Source organism: Herpailurus yagouaroundi, unplaced genomic scaffold, assembly GCF_014898765.1.
Source record: "Herpailurus yagouaroundi ecotype Mexico unplaced genomic scaffold, PumYag 181, whole genome shotgun sequence".
NCBI lineage: Eukaryota > Metazoa > Chordata > Mammalia > Carnivora > Felidae > Herpailurus > Herpailurus yagouaroundi.
The window spans coordinates 17,068,143-17,084,945 of NW_024412412.1; the positions used below are offsets into that span (position 1 = coordinate 17,068,143).

At 42.9% G+C, this 16,803-nt stretch overlaps 1 protein-coding gene across 10 annotated transcripts in view; it reads right to left on the minus strand.

Moving 5' to 3' along the window:
- FAT1 (FAT atypical cadherin 1) overlaps positions 1-16,803 on the minus strand; it is a 135,024-nt gene that overhangs the window by 47,883 nt on the left and 70,338 nt on the right. For all 10 annotated transcript variants that reach the window (XR_005794948.1, XM_040490016.1, XM_040490013.1 and 7 more), the window contains 2 exons: positions 4,380-4,441; positions 388-717 (listed from right to left, as the gene is read on the minus strand). Coding sequence is in view for 9 of the 10 variants with exons in the window: in XM_040490016.1 (XP_040345950.1) it covers positions 388-717; positions 4,380-4,441 (392 nt within the window). In the remaining variant the exon portion in view is untranslated. The remainder of the gene's footprint in view (positions 1-387; positions 718-4,379; positions 4,442-16,803) is intronic.

A 16,803-nucleotide genomic window follows, 5' to 3' on the forward strand; every position in this document is an offset into this window, starting at 1 on the left:
ACTTCAGCTCAGGTCAGGATCTCGTGGTCTGGGAGTTCGCGCCCCACGTCGGGCTCTGCACTGACAGCTCAGAGCCCGGAGCTTGCTTCGGGTTCTGGGTCTCCCCCATCTCTCTGCCCCTCCCCTGCTCACACGGTCTCTCTCTCTCAAAATTAAACAAACATTAAAAGAAAAAAAAAAAAAAAGAGCAACCTCTTCATGCCACACTCAATGTAAGTAATAACTGGAGTGACAGCTGAGGAGGACAACCTAAGCCACATTTCCCAAAGTCAGGTCACAAACACTGAGGCTACTTATTGAAGAAAGAAAAAGTTCCAAGAGAAGTGATGTGAGACCAGATTAACAGTCAAAGTATGTGAGAAATTCAAAGACCAGATCTTAACTCACTGAAAGGATATCATATTCTCCAGCTCCAGAGAACTTCTTGGACGAAACCACTCCGGTTTTTGGCTCAATGAAAAATTTGCCATGCTCGTTTCCATCTTCAATGCTGTAAGAGATCTCTGCATTGGGACCTTCGTCTTTGTCTGTAGCGATAACACGATAGATGGGCTCGCGCTTGGAGTTTCTTTCTCGTTCTGGTCTTTCCCGCTCTGGGAGTCTGATTTTGTAGAACTTTTGTAGGAACTGGGGTTTGTTGTCATTTTCGTCAAGGATTTTTACAATTACTCTAGCAATGGTTGACTTGGGGGGGCTACCATTGTCTGTCACGGTAACCTGTGTGTGAAAGGGAACAGGTCGACAGAGGTTTTTAAAAATAGAACTACATGAAAAGCGACTACCTTCCTCCTAATTGAGGATAACCTGTATTTTGCCTAAACCTGTATTTTGCATCTCACCCAGCACTAGGACGCACACCATCTCCTCTCCTGACAACAGGAGGCAAGGCGACGTGTCCCGTTCAGACAGGGACCCGGGCAGCAGGCGGGGGCTAAGGAGGAGGCACAGCAGGAGCCCCGCCTCTCCCCTCACCACGCTGCCTGTCCCAGGGCTGCCACAGCTGTAATGCGCATGTCGCCAAAATGGCAAACTATCAGCAACATCTCTTTGAATCATGGAAGAGCTACAAGGAGATTTTGCTTTTCAATAAGGAGTCCTCTTAGGAATAACATCCACTCTCTACCCTTAAAAATCACATCTCCACATACCGCATTAAAAATCATCAGTTTAGGGGCACCTGGGTGGCGCAGTCGGTTAATCGTCCGACTTCAGCCAGGTCACGATCTCGCGGTCCGTGAGTTCGAGCCCCACGTCAGGCTCTGGGCTGATGGCTCAGAGCCTGGAGCCTGTTTCCGATTCTGTGTCTCCCTCTCTCTCTGCCCCTCCCCCGTTCATGCTCTGTCTCTCTCTGTCCCAAAAATAAATAAACGTTGAAAAAAAAAAATTAAAAAAAAAAAATCATCAGTTTAAAATATGTGCAAAGTCACGTGCCTCTTCATACTAGCCGTCGCCCTTTTGTTCTGTCGGACCCTGTTCCTGCACAGGAGTCCTCCACATTCAGCAGGGCGGACATAAAAACTGTCATTCCAAACCCACTTATTCCATAATATTTTCAGTAAAAAGAACATAAATAACAACCTGAGGTCTTGAGGACTGGTGAATGCTTCCATATGCGCAATTTCATCCCGAAATCAGATGTCCACTATTATTTTGGTGTGTACGTTCAAAGCAATAACCCTAGGAATAGCTCCCTCACCACATCCTCCAAAATTAATCACTGAAATGCATTTTTAAAAATATTAAAGTATACTGCAGGTTTTTGTGGGACTCATTTTCTTTTTAAGGCTTGGTGAGTATAAATCTGTTGTTTATAAAAATGTGACTATATCCTAATAGTACTCATCAAGAGTATTTAAGTCAAGTAGCTGTTTCTCCTTAAGTACATGATTGGGGCACCTGGGTGGCTCAGGCGGTTAAGCATCTGCCCCTGGGTTTCGGCTCAGGTCACCATCTCATGGGTTTTTGAGTTCGAGCCTCGAGTCTGCACTGTCAGTGCAGCGCCTACTTGGGATTCTCTCTCTCCCTCTCTCTGCCCCTGCCCACCCCCCATCAAAATACACAAGCTTAAAAAGAAAACAAAAATGAAAAAAATCAAGTGCATGATTTACCTGCTCACACTCTCAAAATAAAAACAAAAGTTACAATTACTGTTTAATTTTAACCTCCCAAAACATTTCCTTTGGATCAGTTTTCAGATGATCTTTAGGAAAAAGAAAGAAAATTAAAGAGAAATAGAAGCAAGCACTATGTTTTGCAGTATCATCACCAACATGGTTTTAAGTTTCGGTTCAATAACCAGCAGCCAGTAACACAGCTTTTAACACGGAACTGCAAAACTCTTCAAGACAGGCCAATCGACACCGGCGTTGGCCCTCAAACACCCCACCAAGGACTACAGAAAACATACGAGGTATGTAAACAACAAACCATTACAGTCTTATTTCCCACCAACGTCTTACTATCATCTTCAGAGTCCTAAGTCCTAAGTCCTAACCTTACACTTGCTCCCATCCAGCCTTTGACAGGTGCCACCAACAGGTGGCTCTGGAGTAGGGCACACAGCCAGGAGGTGTCCCATGCAGCTCTGACCAGGGCACGGGCCCAGCACGATCCCCATGCCGGGGACCTGCCACTCCGGACAGATTGCCACCGGTTCCTTTTCTTCAGGAACCATATTCTCCCTTCTGTCAATCACTGTAGTGACTGGATGAAAATTCTAAGCTCTGCTCTATCAGAAGGAAAGCGAATTCAAGGGACCTGTACCACCGATGGCTGGATGGAACACACGAAGAAATTACTAACTGTAATGGTGGCTGTGAAGCACCTTTTCTACACAGGATATTCATGTGCACACGTTACACAGCTATAAAAACTACGTATTTTCCTGACAATTAGAAAATCAGACCAAGGGGGCACCTGGGTGGCTCAGTTGGATGAGTGTCCGACTGTGGCTCAGGTCATCTCTCAGTCTGTGAGTTCAAATCCACATCGGGCTCTGTGGTGACAGTGCAGAGCCTGCTGTGGATCCTCTGCGCCTCCCTGCTCATGCTCTCTCTCTCTCTCTCTCTCTCTCTCTCTCAGGAAGGAACAAAAGGAAGGAAGGAAGGATACTGGACCAGGGATGAAATGAAATTAAGCAGGTAGCATTACGAACAGCAATAATATAAAAAGAGAGATAGCTAAATATTAATCAAAATAATAATAACAAATCACAGCTTAGAACTTTCCCCAGGACCCACACTGGCAGAAGGGGAGATTCATGCAGAGGACTCGACAAGCACTTGGGTCTTTTCCAGCTCTAGCTCCAATCATCAACACTGGCTATTAACGTGTGACACAGAAATGCCAGCAAAGGTTACATGTCTGCTCTGCGTCCCTCCCCAAGTGCCGTCTCTTGTCAGCCCCCTCCTGGCCTAGAGGCCGTGGCTCCGGGCCGTCGCATCCGGCCCGCCGTCCACAGGACACTACGTGCCCCCCTCCAGACTCCTATCCCTGCGCCTACAGAGTGCCGACCCTCTACCAGCAAACTAGTGAAGGACAAGCTGTGTTTCTTCTTTCAGGGACTAGAAGGCATTTTAAGTGAGCTGTGAGCATGAGAAGCCTAGCAGAAGAGACCCTGTCAGTCTTCAATCTTTTAGTTTAGAAATGTTTACAAAGCACAAACTTTTAGTAAAAAGCACAGACTTTCAGGGCACCTGGGTGGCTCGGTCAGTTTAGCGTCCAGCTCTCGGTTTCAGCTCAGGTCATGGTCCCAGGGTTGTGGGATTGAGCCCCACGTCGGGGTCCACGCTGACAATGCAGAGCCTGCTTGGGATTCTCTCTCTCTTCCCCCTTCTCTCTGCCCCTCTCCTGCACTCTCTCACGCACTCTCAAAATAAATAAACTTAATTTTTTTAAAAAACAAAACACAAACTTTCTACAATTCAGTTTGAAACGCAAAAACAAGGCAATTACTTAAGGATAACGATAACAAAAACTGGAAACTAGCTACAGTTGAATTAGACCTAGTATCATAAAAAATCCTGAAAACAATACTGAGGAAAAAGATGTAGAAGGCCTATAGAAATACATCTCATGTAAATGAAAAGGAAATTTCAATAATATCACTTCATTTGATTGCTCTGTGTGTGTTGTGCATGTGAAAAGCACAATAATTTGAGCGGTCCTGTATTCTGGGGATAGAAAGGGATTTAAGGGGACATGAACCACACTCACAAAGGTTTGGTTTCCCCTTTATTTTCCTTTCTAGTAATGACCAGGAGGCAATATAATGAAATAGTAACAATTATGAAGACTAGTTAATGCGACCACGAATGTTCTTTCCCATGATATTTATAATTATAGTATTTTTAAAATAACTAAAATAAAGAAATGCTTACTTCTAATATATGTTCATCCTGCTGCTCTCGGTCCAGTTTCCTTGACGTTGTTGCGATAAGACCTATGAAGTGGTAACAGTTCATTAATCATTACAAATAAAGTCAAAATATTTACAAAATATCGTCACTGAAACCTCACTGAGCACAGAAGTCTGAGCAAATCTCTGATCCTGAAGGGAAAAAAAAATGATTAATCCAGGTTCAATCATTTTATTTACGACCAACACACTTCACACGGTCTCATTTTAATGGCTCTTAAACACAGTAAATGACAGAAGGATGAAAAAGTGGCAAAACTCCAGTTACCTTCTTGATGTGGCCAGTGGTTTGAATATACACTGTTGTCAGAAGACATTTTTTAAAAAGTTGAGATGAAGTTACTCAGGATTTCAAACTCCTCTAACTTCTGCAGAGACAATTAAGTATGAAGTGACAGAAAAAATCTTCTGTAACTGTATTAGAAGGACCAGTGGAATGGCTACCGCCATGACTTATTACCTCCCAATCACTGACCCTCGTAAGTGGAGACTCGTTATAAAAGTAATGTGACTTTCCAGGAAATACTGCTCAGATGTCAACTAATTTCCACTGGAAGAAAAAAAATAAATGATCCTCAAAGAAACCCCATATTCTTTATCTCCTTGATTTTTCTATCAAACTAGAAAATCTATAGTTTCAATCTGTCTCTAGAACTTTAATAACAGTCGATGTGAGTGTCCACATAGGTTGGATCCTGGAAGACCGTGAAAACTGATGAAATCCTTTCTGTACTTCACAAAATACACACAAAACTCCCCCAACCACTAACACAGCCTCCGCAGCCTGCGCTGACCATGGTCAGGGGTGTATACAGTGGATCTGACGTCAGATCAGCAGCTCAGTTAAAACCTTCTGAGGCAAGACGACTGGCAGGAACCACCTTTCTCTGGCCCAGCTTTTTGTGGTTTTTTTCCACAGGAAAATACTTCAAATAATGTATATTTAAGAAAGACTTTATCACTATAATTGATTTTCCCCTATTATCCTAAGTAATTTCACACAACTACCAATTAAAGGCTATTCAAAACGATTCTCTAAATTTGTAAATGAAAGGTTCGTGTTTTTATTTAATTTGATGAAGATTTTTTTCTTCCCTAAAATAGTTTACTGAGGATCTCAATCAACATGATCTTCCCCACAATTCAGTGAAGCAACGCACTCTTGCTGATAAGAACAACAAAAGACTATATCGTAAACTAGAATCTGGGGGGTTTCCCAAACCACACTTATAGATTGAAACAGGTTCAAGGAAAATGCACGGCAATGCTTAACGGCGGAAAAATGTTGCTTATTGTGGCAGATGTTTGATTTTCATTAGTCAAAAACCTTTTAAAGTTAATCCCTCTTGTTTCCTATCAAATGTTTACCACTTTCTGATGGTGGTTTTAAGTAGTTCAAGAATGACAGGAAATCACTGTGATTCGTCCCATCGAACTGTCCTAAGGTGCCCATCGAAAAGCTGTCATCAATGGTAACATCAGCAGGGGCAACAGCTTGGCACGTTCTCAGCAAAACAGGATCCTGCTTGTGTAGAGCATAATCACTTGTTGCAAGAATGCCTGTTGGCAAATAAGTTTCTACAGCCAATAACCAAATGCCCATTAACAATACAATCCCCGGGGCGCCTGGGTGGCGCAGTCGGTTAAGCGTCCGACTTCAGCCAGGTCACGATCTCGCGGTCGGTGAGTTCGAGCCCCGCGTCAGGCTCTGGGCTGATGGCTCAGAGCCTGGAGCCTGTTTCCGATTCTGTGTCTTCCTCTCTCTCTGCCCCTCCCCCGTTCATGCTCTGTCTCTCTCTGTCCCAAAAATAAATAAACGTTGAAAAAAAAAAATTAAAAAAAAAAAAATACAATCCCCCACTTCACGGCTTGCTTTCGGCACACTTAACAAAGGGTGTGTGCCCACATCCACGCGACAAATTCAACAGAGACAAAAAGCAAACCCAGGTTTATTATTTGCACTCTCCATATGCTTCAAATTAATTCTCCTCTGTTAACTCAAACGGAACATTAACTCCGTCTGAATGCAATGAATTCTAATGTTCTGTTCCCTTCTTACACACTCTTTCAGCCTAGTAACTGCTATCCACTCCCCCACCTCTCGGCTCAGACGTCACTTCTGAGGCCTGACCCGACAGGTGTGCCTGGGGTCCCGCGGCCGGGCTCCACACTCACATCTGCCGTAGCGCAGCACGGCCCCACAGGACTACGGTCACTCTCTCCTCTTGCTGCCTGCAAAGCCTAGGAGGACAGTCTGCCTTTCTCGCCCATCTTGGTTATACTGCTACACCTCTATTACCCTAAAAGAAAATACTTAAACGTGTGAACCAAAAAGGGGCAGCATTAAAACTACGTATTTGAGTGAGACAGACACATAAACTACCCTAAACTTGGAAATAACGATACGCATTTACGGCTCACATAGGCGCCAATAGAAAGTGACGCAGCATCTATTTACAGGCAGGACGTGCCAGGCGGTCCAGGGGAAGGTGGCGTCCAGGAGGCACGTAGAGGCCCAGATCCCTCATGCGGGGAGCGGGTTACACCCCAAGTACACCTGGGTTACAGGTGTACCCGAGTACGTCTGGGTTCCACCCCAAGTACAAAAGGCTGTGAGGAATAAAGGGAACGGTGGGCCAGTTTTACGAAAGTAGGGTCGAGCCACGTTTAGAAAGCCAAGAAGAAGCCGAGGGAGCAACAGGCTGAAGAGAAGCACCACGTGTCGCAGGAACCAGGGACAGAGAGTTTTAGGGAGGAAGTCCCTCCCCCGAGTACGTCAGAGCGGCTCAGCAGAGGAGCTAAAAGGAGAGCCGGAGAAGCAGGAAGGAGACCAGGACGGGTGTTTCTTTTATGAAGAGGAGACTTTAGCAGGCAGCACGGAGCCATGCAGAGAGTGAGCTCTGAACACGAGGGAAGATGAAGCCCGAGACCAGAGCTGACCAGTACAGGAGCCACAAGCATCGTGAGGCAACAAATTCAAATCGCACCTACAATAGCTCGTGAACACGGAACACACTTCAGACTGACAGACGGCCTTTTTTTCTGGATTCACAACACTCCTACCAGAAGAAATCCCATCAGAAGCGCCACGGTGCTTTCTTTTGCCCAACGCCAAAGGGCGAGGCTGTGCCTGTGCATCTGGGGGCGTTGCGGGGGCATGAGGTGCCCTGCCCCTTAGAGAAGAGAGAAATTAACGCTTCTTGTGGAATTTGCACACCAAATGAACCCCGGTGAGAGGACACATTTCCCAACCAGGAAGGAAAATCCCAGGAAAACCGGATGTCCTTGGAGCCACCCCAGGGAGCCACATTCCAGCCACGCTCACTTGGCACTCACTTCCGCTGCAATTCTGCACATCTCGATGCTGCTAATCCTTCCGCCAGGCCTACCTGACAAGCACCTATTTCGAAAGACGAATCCGAAGTGTACCTTTTCTATATGCCCAGTACGTGTTATTAACCCTGTAGGCGTGGAATATCCTAATAAGGATATCCATTTCTTTCATTTTAAACATCTGTGTTCATCTGTTATGTTTATTACTAAATCCCAGGAGGATCTATACTAGTAGAAACAGCACGATTCTTCAGAACTAGAGAGAAACCTTCAACATGATCGAACTCGCCTGCCTGAGTCAAAGAGAAGTTAAACGGTCCCAAGACCACCAGTAAGTCATCACAGCCAGGACTACAAGTGTAGTTTTCCTGAGGCCCCGTTGAGAGCGTTTGGGGATTCTTCTCTTCCCCATCGCATCACACTGCATCATTTACTATACTTTAGGATTTCAAGTCTCCATCAAGTCTGAACTACGACTTACGTAAAACTTAAGGGAACACACACGCAATCAGCAATAGTTAATCATTATTCATTTAGTAGGTCGAAAAAAGGAAGAAAAGGAAAGAGTGGGCAGAAGCAGAACAATGTATATGCAAGTGCTGCCTTTTCTCACTCTTGCGTTCCATCTTTTTTGTGGGGCACTATTAAACTAAAAATAGAAATGCAAAGACAAAGTTTCTTTATTTGGCCTACAAAAACATCTCACCGTGCAGACCAATACTATTATAAATGTAAGTGAACGGAGACAGCAAACACCCTATATTCTCACCAAGTCACAGTGGCCACTTTACTCCGTAAACATATGTGAAACTAAGAAGCCAAACTTTCCTGTTTGACGATCAGTATTAAAAAAAACCATGCAGGTTTCCAAGGCCACTTTAGCATTTACGGAAGAGAATCCATTTAAGGATACAAGAAAATTAGATTAACTAAAATGTTTCGATACAGAATTTTACTCTGACATTTCTTTCGATACCAAAAACCATCTCTAAACTTCTCAAAGTTGAAGAGGTCAAATGGACATCACGAAGTAGGGTAGCACATAAAGATGAACATCAAAGAATCAGCAGGTGAGGAGAAGGTGAAATGGTCCGCGAAGGCGGAACTATACGTAGGTATTCATTCAACCGTCCTGGGGGTGCGCTAAGAACGCAGAGATGACAAAGAGGCTTGTTTTCAAGAAACAAGGGTGAAAGCAAAGACCGCCTTCAACAAACTATACAAAAGTTAGACTAGAGTGGAGGGTACAGAGAGGACGCAGGGAGAAAGCAAGGGCTCTTGCTGAGGGTTCTGTATTCCATGAAAGCTTTAACTTGGCTGGACCATGAGACACACGTTAGTCTAGCCATCTCTATTGTTCCAGGAGACAACCAGCCCACCACTCAATGTGCAAGCGAGGCCAGCCAGGACCAACCAGCCTCGGAGAGAACCAGCCGAGTGACCACCGCTGCATGAAACGTCAGCCAGGCCTGGACAAGACCAGAAGCGCCCAGCAGAATCCTATAAGAAATTATGGTGGTGGCTGTCACAAGCCACTAAATTCTGGGACGGTTTGCTCCACGGCAAGGGCAAAATAATGCATCAGGTGACCTCACCTCTAATTGTTATCTGACTTAACTACATGCCAAGGTGGTGAGCTTTCAATAAATTTTCTCATTTAGTCCAGATGTATGCAAGTGGCGGTATCTATATCATGACACGTTACCCTTGTTACAGGCTCGGAGAAATTAAATTGCTTTCTCAAGGTCATTCAGCAAGATGGTGATCTGCAAGTTCGATACACCCAGATCACCAGAGTCTGAAGTCCACAATAAGAACGAGAGAACCCAGGGAGGCACTGAAAGATTAGGTTCTATAAAAAATGGGTTGAAACGTCAGTGCTGTGGATGTAACTAGATGGCAGCCAGAGATGAAGGAGGGGGAAAAAAACAATTTCTTAGTAGGATTAAGATCCAACCACAACGAGAGAATACTTGTGATCGGTAGTAAGAGTTTTTAAAGAACCCAAACTGTAAAAAAATAAAAATAAAAAAAAAAAGTCTGGCCATGTGTTCACCTTGTTTGGCAAGAATTTACTTTGAACCATTTACTTTGAACCATTTTCCAATTATTCTGCTTGGCAATAAACAGAAAAAGGGGAAATATCAAGGAAGGGGAGAAAAGGTCTACCCACCTCGTTAACATTTCCCATTACTCTGATTATTTTCCTCGAACTTCTGCAACTACTTTGGCTTTTGTATACTTTTGCTCATTTTACAATAATGCATAAACTACAGCAACATATGTCCTAGAAAAGCAGGTGTCCACCAGAATTTCCTGTGATGGGCGAGTTCTTCAATGTGCACTGTCCAATATAGTAGCCCACCGCATATGTGGCCACTAAGCATTGGCAAAGTGGCGAGTGTGACTGCAGAACTGCATTTTTTAAAGCTAATTTCAACGATTTAAATTTAAATAAGTCATCTCTGCTCTTTTAGGGCGCCTCCAATTTTCAAATCATCCATATCCAAACCAAAAACTGTGATGCCTTCGATATTCAAAATCTTTTTCCGTGGTTAGAATTTGAAACAGTAATTCAGTGGCAAACAAATAATTGCTATCAAAATTCAAATTCTGTAAACATCTGTCTTAATTCAAAAGAGTGAAAAAAGGAAAACTTCCCAAGATCCCGATTCTGACCTGCTGATGCTGTTCCATGTTCCCTTCCTGACACCCCCTTTCACTGGTCTCCTTTCTCACTGAGCTCTGCAGACGATGAAGAAACCTGGTTGGCTGCTTTGAGTTCACAGTTTCACCCAAACACCTAAACATCAAGAGTCTCTGTGTTTAGGGTTAGGGGAGCCTGGGTGGCTGTCAGTTGTGGGTCCAACTTCAGCTCACGTCATGATCTCGCAGTTCATGGGTTCGAGCCCCGCGTCAGGCTCTGTGCGGACCGCTTGGAGCCTGCAGCCTGATTCGGATTCTGTCTCCCTCTCTCTGCCCCTTCCCCACTCATACTCTGTGTCCCTCTCTCTCTCAAAAATAAACGTTAAAAAAAATTTTTGTTAAAGATTCTCTATTTAAAGGCTTTTGGGGAAAAAAAAACTCATTATACGAACTTGTATTTTTTGCTTCTCATGATCTCTAAGAACACTAATCCATGAAATGTATGTTCATAAGCAGTGATGATGTTGTCATAAGGTTTACTAACTCAAAGTCACTTGTTCAGTCTGTATCACGTTATTCAACTTGCTTTTTCATTATGTCTTCCCCAAATGTGTCGCTCTGAAACATACATATAAAAAACCTAGGAAAAGGCCTATGTCCTCAGAAGCATACAATTCACTTAAGGAAATAGCCCGTATACCTAAAAGGTACAACTAAGTATTATACTACGGTCTCATAGCTCACTTTTTAGGCAGCACTAATTGTGTGCTTCCCAGGACCCAGCTCTGGGCTAAGCATTTTATATAGGTCATTCTCAATGAATAATCACAGCAACCCCTTAAGGGAGCTACTAACAGTATCTGAAGATATTTGAGGCTTTTGAGAGGGAAAGTCACATGGCTAGTAAATGGCAAAGTGGAGATTTGACCCTAAGTCCATCTGATCCCAGAGCCCAAACTCTTGGCTCACACAAATAATTTTAAGTGTGTAGCTCCTAATTCCTTATTTAATTTGTATAAAGATCACACCACAAAATTATTCAGTGAGCACAAACGAGTTTCTCACATTACTCCAGGATTACCTCTAGCCATCCAGTCTGGCTCTCTTTGTGGATGTCCTCACGGTTCTGTATCCCTTTCACGGTGCTTTATTAACCACAGCACTATTTTGAGCAGCCCTTGACTGCAGCCATGCAATTTAGGAATATTATTTTCAACGGTTTTGCCCACTGATTTTGCTGAAATACTTTAATACGTTCTGTTCTTCAAAAAGTTTAAGAACTTTAATTGTGGCCTATTTGGTGGTATAGCAAGTATTCAGTTTAAGTCTTAGGGTCCATCAGTGAGGATGGTGATTTCTTTAGGAGCTGTTACCACTGGGATCCGGAATTTGATTTCTACCTTTCTACTTTCAACCCTTACCAGGGATTGCCCCGACGACATTCACTGGGTTTTAAACATCAGCAACATTAAGGACAATTACTGAAGAACTGTAACACCCCAGTGAGTAGACGGTAAAACTAAACACGCTCAAGCAATTTTTAGACAAGTATTACAAAAACTAAAAAAGCAATATATTTATATATGGTATGTTTTATGTGTATACACCTTCATAAAAGGTTAGACCCCAAACTACCTGTGGTTGCCCCTTAGGAAATGGTATAGGAGGGGCCAAACGGAAAGGAGAAGAGAAGAAAAGGCACTTTCACAGTTTACTTTATACAGTTCTTTATTACGGCAATCTTTTATTTGTAACAAGTACATTATTTAAAGTATTTTCTGTGTATTAAGTATATTACCTAAACTATCAAAACAGTTTAAAGGTCAATATGAAAAGACAGAGATGTTTATTGGTTGAAAACTAATTTTAGGCTGGGAAGTCTCAAATAAGTGATTTTTTTTTTTTAAATCTGGAATATCCGGCCATGCATATAATATTAAAACTTCCTGGGGGCTCCTGGGTGGCTCAGTCAGTTAAGCATACGACACCTGTTCTTGGCTCAGATCATAATCTCACAGTTCTGAGTTCGAGCCCCATGTTGGGCTCTGAGCTGACAGCACACAGCCTGTTTGAAATTCTGTCTCTCACTCTCTCTGCACACCCCCCAGCCACCAACTGGCTGTCCCTCTCTTCCAAAATAAATAAACTCAAAGAAAGAAAAACTTCTTACAAGTTTTTCTAATAGAACTTAATGAAGTGTATCATACATTCTAGAATGGACTCTTACCGAAAAACTACGTTTGCTAGAGCCAAAGGGTGTTTTACAATCTAGCCCAAATCCCACACTTTAAAAACAAGAAAGCGAAGCTCAGGAATGTTGAATTAATTCCTGAAAGTCAGAAGCAGCAGCAGAATTGGAACTAAAATTGAGTTCTTCCCAAAGAAAGTGTTTCCAAGTCTCTCTGCTGCGCTTGGGGCTCTTCAGCCAGAGGTCTGCGGGGAACTCGGAGGAAGGATTGGGTCAAACCCACTTCCTTCCTGCCCCATAGGAGAACCACCAAATCTGAATCTCCACTTATTCAGAGCACGATCTCGTAGTTTGTGAGATTGAGCCCCGAGTCGGGTTCTATGCTGGTGGCATGGAGCCTGCTTGAGATTCTCTCTCTCTCTTCCTCTCTCTCTGCCCCACCCCTGCTCGTGCTCTCTCTCAAAATAAATAAACCTTAAAAAGAAAAAAAAATATCCACCCGTGAGGACCCAGCTCAAACAATGTCACAGAGGTTTCCAGACAATCCATCCCATGCTAACCGTCTTGCGACAAGAGCTTACAGAAGTTGACAAGAACCCGTGCCCTCTTATTCTAATAGTTTCCTAAACACAGGATCGTTTTTAGTAATTATAATGATCACTAATGGCCATACTCTGGAAGAAAGTGTATTATCTATTTATCAGAAACACATTTCATTATAGACATAGAGAAATATAATGGAGGACTATGGATTTATCAAAGAAAAAACATCTTTAGGAACCATAATGGGTGGGAATGCAAGCTGGTGCAGCCACTCTGGAAAACACTATGGAGGTTCCTCAAAAAACTGAAAATAGAACTACCCTACGACCTGGCAATTGAACTACTAGGCATTTATCCACGGGATACAGGTGTGCTGTTTCAAAGGGACACATGCACCTCCATGTTAATAGCAGCACTATCAACAATAGCCAAGTATGGAAAGAGCCCAAATGTCCATCGATGGATGAATGGATAAAGAAGATGTATGTAATACATACACAGACACAATGGAGTATTACTCGGCAATCAAAAAGAATGAAATCTTGCCATGTGCAACTACGTGGATAGAACTGGAGGGTATTATGCTAAGCGAAATTAGTCAGAGAAAGACAAATATCATATGACTTCACTCATATAAGGACTTTAAGAGACAAAACAGATGAACTTAAGGGAAGGGAACCAAAAATAATATAAAAACAGGGAGGGGGACAAAACAGAAGAGACTCGTAAGTATGGAGAACAAACTGAGGGTTACAGGAGGGGTTGTGGGAGAGGGGATGGGCTAAATGGGTAAGGAGCACTAAGGAATCTACTTCTGAAATCACTGTTGCACTATATGCTAACTAATTTGGATGTAAATTTAAAAAAACAACTTAAAAAGAAAAAAAAATGCAACAACAACAAAAAATTTTTTTCACGGTTTGACATTTGAAAAATGAAAATAATCAGAGATGGCCTACTATCCAATTTAAAAATAAAAGGTTAAAAAAAAAAAAAAGAACCATAATGGGGGGCGCCTAGGTGGTTCAGTCGGTTAAGTGTCCAACTTTGGCTCAGGTCACGATCTTGCGACTGGTGGGTTCGAGCCCGTGTTGGGCTCTGTGCTGATGGCTCAGAGCCTGGAGCCTGCTTCAGATTCTGTTTCTCTCTCTCTCTGCCCCTCCCCAGCTGTCTCTCAAAAATAAATATTAAAAAAAAATTAAAAACAAACAAAAACAAGAACCATAATGAACACTACAGAACTTACTTTGCAGAAATGGTCTGGTGAGCCTACATGAAGATTCCAACTGCTCTTAAGTTTCTTACTAAAGCCAAAAACATCTCAGAACCTTCCTCACAAATCTTCAGCTACAGGCCCCAATCATTAAATCCTGTTAGAACCTAAGTTAAATGAAATGTAATTTTTCCAACATAAAAAGAAACAACAATCTAAATGGCTAAATCAACTTCCGTTTAGCAGCATATTTTCCTTTTTTCTAGAAATTACCTTTTGTAGCACAAACGAATGCTGGTCCCTCCCCCAAAGATACGTCCACCCTGAAACCTGTGTGGCTGTGACCTTATTTGAAAACTAGTCTCTCAAGATATAATTAAGTATCTCAAGGTAAGATCCAAATTTATGAAGGATCCAAAATTCGACGCATCCTTTGAAGAGAGAGAGATGTGGAACGTACAGACGTGGGCCACAGGGCCACGTGCAGGAGGAGATACAGGTCAGAGTGCTGCTGCTACAAGCCGAGAAAGTGCCAGGAGCCCAGGAGCCTGAAGAGGCAAGGAAGGATTTTCCCTGAGAAACTTCAGAGGGGGTGTGGCCCTGCCAACACTTACACTTCTGACTTCAGGCCTCCAGAACTGCAGAGTATACATTTCTGTTGTTTTAAGCCACCCTGTTCGTGATAACTACAATAGCCTGAGAAAATTAATAACCTTTTCATTCGGATATCAAACAAAAACACTGAAAAAATACGAAGGAGTGAGAGGCGAAGGGGAGAGAGAGTGGAGGAGGAGGAGGAGGAGGGAAAATTAGGTCACAATGGCAAACAATTTCATAATCCAAAAAGAACCACTCATACTGGCTCTCTGTATTTTATTATTGTCTTCATTTGAAATATGACTTTATAGGTATCATTCTATCAGGAGATAATTAAAAGGCAGGTCTTACACCCAAAGACGCTTTGGAGTGGGAAAGTGCCAAATGCTCCAAATAATTCAAATTAACTGTATGCTTTCCCTCAAAAGGCAGGGGAAGCAGGCTCTCAGCTCTGGGGGGACCTCCTACACTAGCCTGGCCTAGAATCACACACAAGCTAAGTCAGCTCCTTTTTTTTAATTTATAAAACATGCAACAAATTGTACATCAGTTATATCTTTATAATTTTTCATACTTGTCCCTCCTACATAGTAAAATAGTGAAATAAAAAGTGCCTAAGCATTTTTCAGTAACCCTATTAACAATAATGACAAAAACTAGCTTAATGCCTATAAAATACAAAAATCACAATTAGAAAGTTGTTTCAACTAAAAACCAAGATAGAAAACACTCTCTTATTCTGAATAAACCAAAACAACTTCTTACTGCTCTTTCTTTTCCCTCTTTTTCAACCCCCTGCTGATCTTTTAAGAGTTCACTGAACAAGCACCATGGGCCTCAGGGTACCATGAGAATAATAAGAGAAAACATCTTCAAAAACCATTTACCCGGTAAAATATCTTTTGTCAGAAAAAATGTACCTGTGTTTGCTCTACATTCGCCACAAGGATCCTCTCCACTTTAGCCATAATGACCTCTCATTCATCTTGCATACGTTGTATGCTAAGAAAAAAACAGTAAAATGCCTACTGCCAGGAAAAATTAACATAAACTAAAGAAAAGAAATAGGAGATGGACCACAGAAGCAGCAATACAATTAGTACCTTTTTATTTTAATTATTTATTTATTTCGAGAGAGAGCACGTGCACAAGCAGGAGAGGGGCAAAAAGAGGGAGAGAGAAAACCCAAAGCAGGTTCCACGCTGCCAGCACAGAGCCCAACATGGGGCTCAAACCCCTGAACCATGAGATCACAACCTGAGCCGAAATCAAGAGTGGGACACTTAACCAACTGAGCCACACAGCAACCCCCCCCCAATTAATTAGTATTTCTTTTTTTACTTTAATTTTTTTTTTACTGTTTTGTTCATTTTTGAGAAAGAGGGAGACAGAGTGCGAGTGGGGGAAGGGCAGAGAGAGAGGGAGACACAGAATCCAAAGCAGGCTCCACACTGTCAGCACAGAGCCCAACGCAGGACTCAAACCCGGGAATGGTGACATCAGGACCTGAGCTGAATCGGGTACTTAACCAACTGAGCCACCCAGGTGCCCCTAAAATTAGTACTTGTTAAATGAAGTATTAAAGCAAGGAAGGCACAGTGAGACAAGGAAGCAGGAGACAGTAATTATAGAATTCCAGGCAGCACACGGTTGTCACTCAGTAGAGTTTTCCATGGGATACTCTACCCTACCGATCTGTTCCTGACCAGCTTGAATCAAATGAAAATGTTCTCATTATAGGCTGATTACTGCAATTTACAAAGATCCCAGCTGAGGGGCGCCTGGGTGGCTCGGTAAGTCAAGTAAGTAGCTCGGTAAGTTCGACTTCAGCTCAGGTCTTAAGTTCGAGCCCTCGTCGGGCTCTGT